This window comes from Eurypyga helias, unplaced genomic scaffold, assembly GCF_000690775.1.
Source record: "Eurypyga helias isolate BGI_N326 unplaced genomic scaffold, ASM69077v1 scaffold26199, whole genome shotgun sequence".
Taxonomy (NCBI): domain Eukaryota; kingdom Metazoa; phylum Chordata; class Aves; order Eurypygiformes; family Eurypygidae; genus Eurypyga; species Eurypyga helias.
The window spans coordinates 748-12,446 of record NW_010271931.1 but is presented as its reverse complement, the minus strand read 5'-3'; the positions used below and the strand labels follow the sequence as shown (position 1 = coordinate 12,446).

The 11,699-nt window shown below is 40.9% G+C and overlaps 1 protein-coding gene across 1 annotated transcript; it reads left to right on the top strand.

Moving 5' to 3' along the window:
• Positions 1-75: 75 nt before the first annotated feature.
• On the top strand, positions 76-8,511 carry NADSYN1 (NAD synthetase 1; the record flags this gene model as incomplete). Its single annotated transcript, XM_010158974.1, has 8 exons — positions 76-254; positions 611-746; positions 2,076-2,182; positions 2,952-3,083; positions 3,563-3,632; positions 4,448-4,576; positions 5,287-5,463; positions 8,361-8,511. Coding segments are annotated over 8 exons (984 nt in total), but the record flags the coding sequence as incomplete, so codon positions are not given.
• Between the last annotated feature and the right edge of the window lie 3,188 nt (positions 8,512-11,699).

Here is an 11,699-nt window from a genome sequence, read left to right as displayed (position 1 = left end):
CCCTTCCAACCTAAACCATTCTATCCTGGGTAACAGGAGTGCAACAATTTCTACTCTTGTTCTATTTCTTTTGCTTTGTCCTCAGATGCGGATGTGCTGGCTGATGCACGCAAGATTGTGAATGATGAGAGCTATATCCCTGAGGATCCTCGAGAATTTTGCAAGCGTATCTTTACCACCTGCTATATGGCTAGTGAGAACTCCTCCCAGGATACTTGCAACAGAGCGAAACTTCTGGCTGAGCAAATAGGCAGGTACAGGTTGTGAAGTGCTGGGAAGAGAGTCATGTTCTGGCTAAGACTTTCATATAAAACTTCAAAATCTAAAACGGGAAAAAATAGGAATAGTAGGTGTGTTAAGAAGGAGTATTACAGGCATTAGTATGTAAGTATGTAAATGTGAGGCAAACTTAGAAGCGTTTGGTGAAGGACATGGAAATTTGGAAACAGAATCTGGAAAGTGTTATTCTTTCCTAAGTTTCTCCATACCAGATCTGAGATGGTAGCAGCCTTAAAACATCATTTGGTGGGTGGGGATTTTTCTTTTTTTAATGCTTTCTTCTATAGTCAGATTGTACTAGTTGAGTCACTTCTGCTTGTATTCTTCTCAGCTATCACATCAATCTGAACATAGATGCGGCTGTGAAAGCGATTGTGGGGATTTTCAGCATGGTGACAGGCCGAACTCCCTGTTTTTCCGTCTACGGAGGGAGCAGCAGAGAAAACCTGGCACTCCAGAATGTGCAGGTGTGTTTTGATGTAGGCTGAATCAGGTCAGACCCTTTTTTTTTTTCCTGGAAAGTGTACAAAATGATAAGGTGGCAGAGGGACCCTTCATTTGTGTTGCTGTGGAAACCTGAACTTGTTGTGGTGTGTCCCTGAAGATTCATGGTCTTCTAGTCAATGCTTGTCTGCTGCAGATTCTACAATCCCACTTAACTCAGAAGAGTTTGTGACAGCTGGGATGGTCAGGAATAAATAGTATGTCCCCGTATCCCATCAATAGCATGGGTCTAGATGCTGTTTAGAAAAGCATCCCAACAGGAAGTTGCCACGTCAGGAAAATGAGCAGCCAAGTACTCTAGTAGACAAGTCTGAGTCCAGTCACATTGTGGCAGGTCCAGACTCAAAACTATTGTTGATGTATACTAGACTTTCCTGGGATGAATGTTAGCAGCCTTCAAAAGGCTCTGTGTAGGATGTCAAGCTTACCCGTCCCATTCCTACGTGTCCTCAGTTTTAGAAGGTAGAAGAGAATTTTTACATTGGAAGGTTTTGTAATCTTCAATAGGCTTATAAAATGCAACTGAAATACACGTTTCCAGTTACGCTTTTTCATTGTGTCAGAACAGATTGGGGCTGTGGCTGGGTAGAGCTAGTATACATATCCTGTAGAATCAGAGAAAACATAGCTGCCTCATGTCTTCTAGTGACTTCTCATCCCTGGCTCCAGTTGTACCTTCTCTTGTCTTGACAGCTTTCTTTTTGGCATATTCTTAAAAGCTTCCAACCTAACCAGCAGCCCTGTTTAAATTCTGGCTAAATGTTAATTATCGTGCTTGATAGTTTTAGTTAGCTGCGGAATTGATCTTTCTTCCCCTGCTACTAGTGGAAATCCAGCTGTCTCCTCTGGGAGCAAACACTGAATTGTTTATCAGGTTTTTGGCAGTGGGCTAGGCTTTAGTCACAAGAATGTGTCGGTTTGCTTAACGGCACCCACAGTTGTGGCTGGAGCTGGAGGTTGAATCTCAGGTCTGTTTGGTATTCCTACCATTCTTATCAAAAGTTGAGGTTTGGAATGGAGACAGAAGCAAAGAGAACCTTTTACAAAATTGATGTAGATAAATCCCTTTAGTCTAATACTGCATAAAAGGGTGTGGTAGACAGATGGTTTATTTGCATACTTCATCCCTCATGGATCCTTATTAGTGCTTGTAGGAGGTAGAAAATGGCAACTACTCTTCATTTTGCAATTCAGAGTAGAACAAAATTGCTCAGTCATGTAAGTCTGTGGCAGGAGCAGAGAGAAATGATTCTGCTTTGTAAATTTGCCTTAATTTTCATTTTGCTTTGCAGGCTAGAATAAGAATGGTCCTGGCCTACCTCTTTGCTCAGCTGACACTCTGGACTCGCGGGATGCCAGGGGGACTTCTGGTGCTAGGGTCAGCCAATGTGGATGAAAGGTTGGTGAATGTTAGAAAACTGAAACTGGGTGAACTGAGAATAGGTCACTGCATTTCCTTGCATTTCCTTCAAATCCTAGCGTAGATTATTACTCAAAAGTGGTAATAAGCTAAGAGTACACTGATAGCAGTGAAATTAATGAAAGTAGTTGAATTTGCCTGAATGGAAAATTGTGTGTTTTTCAGAAGTTTAGCCAAGGTATTGTCATCCTTTTCCAATGAAATGCTGTTCCTTCCTTAGCTGATTTCAGTACAGCTCGCCTGTGCTAACCTTCCAATCTCTTATTTGTGGTATTTTCTATTACTGGATTAGGAATCAAGTTGTGAACTTTGAGTTGAAAAATAGATTTAAAAAATCTGGAGTGCTGTTACTAGAGCTGACTGTTTGGAGATTAAAGCAATCCCTGTAAGACTGGGGGATTGATAACCTCTGAAGCTGTGAGAGTGGAGTGTGCTGATTCTGTGTTTTGGGGGTTATTTTTTTTTTAATTGGGCAGGACAATATTTTAATTGTTTTACATCTAATACACTATCTCAGCAAGGGCAGTTTTGCAGTAACAGTTTAAAATACTGTCTTCCTCCTGGCAATTTCATGGTTTTAGGCTGGCCCTGGTGCAGCTGAACACATTTGCCTCTTATGTATAAATGCATTCACAGTATGCAGTCTGTGTCTCCCTGTCTTTATACAACATGTATATTCATTATAGTATAAACTATTATGTTACATTATTATTTACTATTACTATATAAAATTTCCTCTCTTGCTCAGTCTCCGAGGTTACCTGACGAAGTATGATTGCTCGAGTGCTGATATCAATCCCATTGGTGGAATCAGCAAGACTGATTTGAAGAACTTCATACAATATTGCATTGAAAATTTTCAGCTCACGGCCCTCAGGAGGTGAATAGTGAAGCAGTGATACCTGGTGACTGTATTTGTGTGCAGCGTGCTGTGGACTTCACTGTTTGTTTTTCTCTGCTGATGGAGATAAGCTGCAGTAATGTTGCAAATGTTAATAAAGAAAAGTGTTCTGCACACCCCTGGTTTTAAATGATTGCCTATGCTTGGGCAGTGTTAATTGCTGGGTGCTGAAAATGCTGCCAGTCTTGGGAGTGACTGCATGCAAGCATTTGTGTTGTTAATTCCACTGAAGGAGCTGCTTGAACCAGCTGCTTTACAGTTTTGGTATAAAGCATTGCTTTCTAAACCTGGAACAGCTTGCAGGTATCGCTTCTTTCGAGTTATCTACTCCTTTAGCAGCTTATGCCCTGAAAAAGCTTTGAATAAAGCACTTCATTTTTAACATTTGGACTGCTTATTAACTAATTCTCATGAGACTGGATAAAATTTGCGTTTTCCTTCTTACCTTTTTCTTACAGTATCATGTCAGCTCCACCTACTGCGGAGTTAGAGCCCCTGATAGATGGACAAGTGGCTCAAACTGATGAGGTAATGGGCAGTGACTTTAAAATGCTGTGGTAAGCCTTAACCCAAAATCTGGGTTTTGTCCAATAACTGTTGTTTGCTCCTGTATGTATCTCTGCTTAGTGACAAGCTTGTTGCAGTCTTAAAGCTGCCGACTTTAGGTAGTGTCCCACAGCAGCCTTGCCTATGTTGAGGACAGTTTCCAAAACACCAAATCAACTCCTTTTTTAAAAAAAAAATACTGTATATTTTGGGCACTTAGAAGGATAGATGTTCTGAATTCAGTTTGTTTCAAGTGTTCTTAGTATCCAAAGAGCATCAGTCAGGGCCTTAGTGCTGTTAAAAGGACAGATGTTGGCAAAGCCCTTCCCATTCTCCCCCTGCCCTTCTCTTTGCTATCCACTTGGATAGGAGAGGACTGGTCAGCCTAACAACCACCTCTAAGGGCTGTTGGATATGTAACTGTAGGGTATTGTAAAGCTCGTTAACATAAAGCAGAGTGTTGCTAAACTAGAATTAGTGCTTTTCTTTGTTTGGCCTTACCTTACTGTTGTACACTACATTTAAGCTACCTAGAAGGGAAGATCAACAAATATTTCTCAGGAAAGAAGTGTTTTCATTGTCCAAATCAAATACTTTCATGGTAGAATTTCAAGTCTCCCATTTCAGACAGAATCTTTTTTCTTCTGCTCATAATATTACTCTCTGTCTTTTTGATCATTGGCAATTTCATTTTGCTGTTTCTCTGATTAAACTGGGTTATTGTAATTGCTCCATAAAACTATTAATTATACTTTGCATAGATAAGATTCTCAGTGACTTTGTGTGTGTGATTTCAGGCAGATATGGGGATGACATATGCAGAGCTCTCAATCTTTGGCAAATTAAGGAAAGTTGCAAAGGCTGGACCATACAGTATGTTCTGTAAGCTGATCAGTATGTGGAAGGAAATCTGTACTCCAAGAGAGGTAATATACTCCCAAAAAAAAAAAAAAATCACGTCATGTCTTTGCCAAAATCGAGAATGTTTAGAGGAGGGGTCAGCAGAGTTCCTTTTGACTGAAAGTGTAATTATTCTGTGTTTAGAGATTATTTTACAGCTGTAGGAGAATATGCTGGAAAACACTGGTATGTATCTCTCAAATGAATGGAGCTTGTGTGTGTTGCAAAGTAGTTGGGTAATTTGTAAACAGTTACTTCAGAACTGTACCTTCAGGCGAAAATTACTGTCTGAAATAGAAATGGCTACTACTCTTGAAGCCTTTGGTTATGTATTCTGAGCCAGAAAATGGCTCTTGCTTGCAAGAATATCTACCCTGAAGAAGTATCTGCTTTGCTTTTATGCAGTTCTTCCCTTCTTGTGCCTAAAGGAAAACGTTCACATTGTCCCCTGGGTCGCAGAGGCTAGTGCTTACTGTTAGATTTCTTACAAGGCACTGACTTGTTCATAAATGGTAGGTGCAGAGACGAGGCAGTGGCTGAAAATGGTCTGAAATGTCCCTTACAGGTAGGGTCATCCACAGTGATTTGTACTAGTAGTGGTAGATAAAGAATGTGGCTGTTAATGGAAGAAAATGGGTGTGTACAGCTACAACATCATCTCCAAAATACTGTTCTCTGAATTTTTTAAATACTGAGAAACTTCATCTGCTTAAGAGCTATGTTCTTTGTACACCAGGTGGCATCGAAGGTTAAGCATTTCTTCAGGATGTATTCTGTGAACAGACATAAAATGACCACCCTCACTCCTTCCTACCATGCTGAAAACTACAGTCCAGATGACAACCGCTTTGACCTGAGGCCTTTCCTTTATAACACCTCGTGGTCCTGGCAATTCAGGTGCATAGATAAACAGGTAAATGCCCTTTACGTCTTGCATGGTTTTAAACTGAAAGTCCTCGTGGTGGGACAAGCACAATTCCAGGGAATCTCCAGCAAAGGACAGCTAGCATTTAGGATAATAGTTATTGCAGAAATATCTGTGATGGTTCTTTTCACATAACTGTGAGGCTAAGAGTTCTCTCGTTCTGGTGTAGGCTCATGGGTTGGTTTTTTCCATTGGTAAGTACGGCCTATCATATTGCTGTGAAAACGAGAAGGAGGATAATAAAGCCAGGAGTGAATATATGTACTGAGGCCAGAAACTAATAGGTGTGACCATACTCATAAAGTCTTGTGCTAATGTGGAAAACAAGCTTATGTGTTTCGGTTTCAGTTCAGGACCTGTCTGAAGGGATCTCTTTAATTGCAGGATTAAGACTTGACCTACATCTGCGTGGGAAAAGCCAGTAAAAGGCAGCAATTTATTGTGAATGCTTCTCCCACCTGCTTCTACAACAATTCCTTTTTTGAACCTTTGAGTCAGTTGAATCACAAGTGTGTGTTTGCTCAGATACGGCAACGGTACTGGTACAGGGCATAGCTTGAGCACTGTGAGGTGTGGAGTGGGTTAGCCAACTACTGGAAGCCTGCCTAGCTTTTTGTAGTTTTTAGTCACACCTTTGACATTATTTTAATGCATTTTTTAATGGCAAAAGTGCTGGGCTGAAGGATTTTAGCACCTTGAAGTTTTTTCTGCCAGAGATTTTACACCTCAGTTGCTTTTAAGAATATGTTTATATATGTAATAAAATATTAATTCCCTCGTCTCTGAAATGCCAGACATGCTGTAATAGTGTTTTATTACCCTGAAACATAGGATAAAAGCTACCATGTGTAGGACCTTTTTGTAGGTCTGTTTGGTGGGGTTTTTTTCCCCCCCCCCCATTGTTTTGGACTTTTTCCCACTGAAGTCAGGGACAAAAGTTCTTTTGGGCTCTGTGGGAGTTGGGTAAGATATTTTTGTAGGGTCTGGACCAAAATGTAATTATTTGATACTTACAGTAAATGTGATTAAGATCTTTTAATGATCCAGGATATTGCTACACTCTTTAACTAGATCTGTATTTAATAACCGTTGTGCTGTGCAGGGGTACTAGCCACTGCAATTTATTCATGAAAACTGGGAGTCAGGTTTGGGGAAGAATCTGTTATGTAGGCAACAGTAACCTGAAGTGGTAACTCGTTGTTACAGATAGCTTTTTAGAAGACTGGAAAAGAATGATTTGCAATAGTGTGATTCAAATTTGCCCCTTCAAGAAAGGGAATACTGTAGGGGTTTCCACTTGCTGTGCATATTCAGCACAATTGTAATTTTGAAGACAGTCGCTCTCTAGGACAACATCTCAGTGACAATTATGCTCCTGGGACTTAATCTGCACTTAAGTTTTTTTCTGGTGTAGTAACAGGACTGTGAAAATAAAGGCCATAAACCGTACATGACATAAAAACCACCTTTGGTTAACTTACGCCAGGTTTTCCTGTAGAAGATTCATGTTAACAGCTTGAGCTCATTTATGAAGGGAAATGGTTTGGAGTGCTGATGATGGAGAAACCTGTTGAATTTGTACAAAGTACTTTTCTGCTTTGGACATTTGTAGTGTAATCAAGCCAGTTTAGTTATCCACTCTTAAGTGCCAAATTCCTTCTGTATTTGCTGCAGAAACAGCAGTTCAGGGGTAAGAGAAGGCTGAGATCATAGCATTTGCTGCTCATTGCCTGATTTGCCCTTGGAGTCTTAATGACATTCAGCTCTACCTAGCTGAAGATTCCACCTGGGTGATGAAATTTCTAGTGGTTTAGGCCAACCCTAGGATCTCCAGTAGCACTGTCTGTAGCTTCTGCCTTTTGAGTTACGCCTGAGGTGAAGGATGTGTGGGCAGACCATGCACTTCAACAATTTCTAGGTGCCAAAATGTTCACTGGGCTTTTAATAGCTGGCATAATTTGAAGGAACTGTGCTATAGCTCAGAAGAAAGCTGGCACACGTACCCCCAAGGATTAGGTATCTGCAGTCTGTCTTCTGCTTTTTTCCAGTGCTTACTGGTCATACCACAAGATTAGCTGCGTTTGGTTGAACCAGAAGATTTATCAACCTGAGTATCTTCGTGTGTCTCTTTCATGGCCAGTAGCAGATGTTGAAGGAAGAGCATAGGAACAGGGAATTTATAATACGACCCTCTCTGTGTATCCCCATAGATTTGGGAAATGTAGAACTGAATTTTCAAGTTAGAGATAACATGCAGAACAGCAGAACATTGTGTTTATTTTGGGCCTTTGGTGCGTGCTCCATGAGTTTGCAGCATCTTTTCTGAAACTATTTATAGTGTTAGTATTAACAACAGCTTAGCTTAATATAAGGCGATTCCTTTTCTTATGTTTTGAAAACAGTGAAGGGCAGTTTTATAAAATCGTGTACGTGTGCTTGAAGAGCATTTTCTGTGTTCATTTTAGTTACTCTAGGCTCTCTGTCATGGGCAGGATTCCAGGTTATAGGCTGATCTGATTTGACAGCTGCCACTGAAAGGGGCAGTGTTACCTCACTTCCTGCCTCTCCTGGCTTCTGAGGTGGCTTTGGTGCTTGTCTCACACCTTGGTCAGCCAAATGAGGTTACCAAACTGACAAAAAGCTAGGAAGTGATAGGAGCATGCAGCTGGGGGGAGGTTAATGGGGTGGGTGGGAAAAAAGCTTGACCGTCTCTTTTGACTGCAACTAACACACTGTTCAGCTCAGTTGTCCCCTAGAAGGTCTTTCGCTGTCAGTTCCTGGTAAATCTGGGCTCTACCCAATTTTGTGATAGAAGTCTGAAAAGACGGGAGACATTAAATGCAAACTTGTTTTTACTATTGAGTCAGTTTTGTTTTATCCTGCAGGTATCCAAGCTAGAAAAAAAGGAAGGAATGTCTCTAGTTGAAGACGTGGACTGATTTGCTGTCTTGTTTAACTGTGGTAATTAATTTGTTAAGCAGAATGTTCAAAACTGGAATACACTGTGATGATGAGCAGAGGTGACCCAAACAATTGTTGAGGTGACCATTGTAAATGGCATTTGTAATCAAGTCCTTGGTTGTTTTTTTTGATTGACTCCCTGTTTTGTTCCCAATATACTTGAACTGTAGTTTAGCTGAGGAATCATGTATTAAGGATTTTATTCAACTACTTGAGTTAATTGCCTTTAATTGAAAATATTTGGATAAGCCCATCAATCGTAAATAAATGCAGGGTAGTCTTTTGTGAAAGTGTATACACATACAGATACTAAGTTTGGTTCTAATAATTAGGATATGATTTATGAGTAACTGTCAGCTGAAGGTATAAAATTTCAACAGTTCTGGCATGTGCTGTTGAGGGGATAAACTCATTTCGCTTTGCAATAAACTTGTGCTTTTATAATGCTAATTGACTCAGTTCTGATTTGATGTGTTCTTTATTTATATAGCACAGGCTGTGTAGGCTGGGCCAGTGTTTTGAATAGCCACCTAAGGTCTAAATCAAGAAGATATTGGAAGCGTGTCTAACTTGAGGCAGACGAAAAAGGGTGATCTCCTTGTTAGCAGGTTCCAAATTATGGTTCAGCTCCTTGCTTTATAGGTATTTGCTGTGTAACTTGTGACAATTAACTTTAAAATCTCTGACTTAATTTTCTCAGAGAGGAGAAATTCCTATTTCATCAGGATGTTCAGGGATTGTTCAATGGTTATTGCTCTCCAAAATCCTCAGCTGTATTTTAAGGATTTTGGATAAAATTGGCACAGTGTGGTTTCCCTTCTGGCATTTTTAATGCGTAAGAATACCTGTAAACAAGAGTACCTGAAACAGGAAATGTCTTCTGCTATCTTGAATGGAGAGGGCACAAGTTTAGTATCCATCACTGTTGCTATTCCTATATGCTCTGGTGCTGCCTGTCCAGGAGCTGTGTGATCTGTTCTCACTGACCACATAATCCCTTTTCTGTTGGAATCAAGCTCACTGGGTGTAAAACGTCTAGAAATGGAGTGAATGTTGCAGAATGAAGTATAAAGCCAGCTTCCTTTGAGCTGAGTTACTGTGTTACCCACCTTCCACCTGCTGTTTGCAGTTATTTTTACTTCATGTATTCACTGATGTTTTAAATGTGTCCAGTGCTGTGGACCAATAAAAAAGGTAGAAGGGTAGGCTTGTTTCTTTACTTGACTTCCTTTTCTGCTTGTTCATTTAATCTTTGGCCATTTCTGTTGCTTTTATAAAATTTTATTTGAAAGGTGTGGTTTTCAAAGGGAAACTAGCAATGCATTTCTGAGGTTCTGGGCAAACAGTGCTCTAACTGCGACAGCAGGGGAGCTCAGACCAACAGAGACTTTTGTTCAAATGGTTATTCATTGTGCTAATGGAAAATGTCTGCTAAAGGGCATGTTCTCCACCTTTGTTTTCCATAATCCAGAAAGAGTTGATTCACTTGGAGTTAAAGATGCTGCATTGTTCGTAGTGGGTTTATAGTATGTTAATCTTATAAATACATAGCTAACTTACCTTATTTGATGTTGCTGGTACTAAAAATGTTTGTATTTGTCTGACAGAAGACCCGAGCTGAGATTCGCTTACCCTCACCATCCATTAGGCAGTTCCATTTCCCATTCCAGCTAGAGAGAGTGGATGAAATTTGAGCAGAAGCTCAGGAATCTGCTGTATATTTGAAATCTTCCTGTTTCTGTGTTTTCGTCCTGAAGTTACTGATCCTCTTTCCTGACAATCACAGAAGAGTAAAGTGGAAGAAAACATTGGCTTTCATTCAAATAAATAATAATAGCAAAAATAATACAGTGTTTACATGCTCTTATGATTACCATGGTTACCCTGAATATTTCAGACACTTAGTGAAAGGACACTGGTGTTTCTTAGCAATGGCACTTACTGCATATGTGCAAATTGCGTTTCATTTCTTACCTGCTAGAGCTGAATACAGATTGTACCAACCCACCCCTACTTCCCTTTTACTATCTGGAAACTTTCACAGTACCTGTTCCATCTGATGCCTGTCGTTCAGCTATTGTCAACAATAACTCCAATTTTTTTAGTGCTTTGCTGTCTACTGAGAATGTGAAATTACTGTAAGATGTAGCTGCTGTCATTCACTTTTTACTAGTGATGACTATTATGGTACTGTCACGGAGTTTTCCTTTTTATCTTAAATTCGCCAAAAAGGGTGGATCTGACCCTGACTTACGTAGAAGTCTGTGTGAAACAGTGGTTTTCTTTTTTGACCCATCAGTTGTGCAGCTGAAAGTAAAAACGGCCCCATTGCTAATTAGACTGTATAGGGTAAACCGACTTTTACTACTCCGGCTGGAATACTGAAGGGATGGATACACTTTCCTGTTGATCGTTATGCTGCCATAGCTCCCAGTATGTGGCAGAAAATTGTGTACTGTTAAAACTATCCCCAACACCTACCCTTTTGAAACTGCAGCTTTCTGAAGTTGAACAGTGAAAGTATGTACCAGGAAAGGGGGAGAGTATCACAGAGTCACTAAGGTTGGAAAAGGCCTATAAGATCATCTAGTCCAACCCTCACCCCAACACTACCCTACCTACTAGACCATGCCCTCAGCTGCCACGTCTACACGTTCCTTGATGGTGACTCCACCACTTCCCTGGGCAGCCCGTTCCAATGCCTGACCACTCTTTCAGTGAAGAAGTTTTTCCTAATATCTAATCTAAACCTCCCCTGACGCAACTTAGAATCATAGAATCACAGAATGGTTTGGGTTGGAAGGGACCTTAAAGATCATCTAGTTCCAACCCCCCTGCCATGGGCAGGGACACCTTGCACTAGACCAGGTTGCTCAAAGCCACATCCAGCCTGGCCTGGAAGACATCCAGGGATGGGGCATCCACAACATCTCTGGGCAACCTGTTCCAGTGCCTCCCCCCCCTCTCTGTGAAGAATTTCTTCCTGACATCTAATCTAAACCTCCCTGATTTCAATTTATACCCATTACCCCTTGTCCTGTCACTACAGGCTCTTGTAAAAAGTCCCCCCCAGCTTCCTTGTAGGCCCCCTTCAGATACTGGAAAGCTGCAATGAGGTCTCCTCGGAGCCTCCTCTTCTCCAGGCTGAACAAGCCCAGTTCTCGCAGCCTTTCATCATAGGAGAGGTGCTCCAGCCCTCTGCTCATCTTCGTGGCCTCCTCTGGACTCGCTGAAGAGGGTCAATATCCTTCTGATATTGAGGG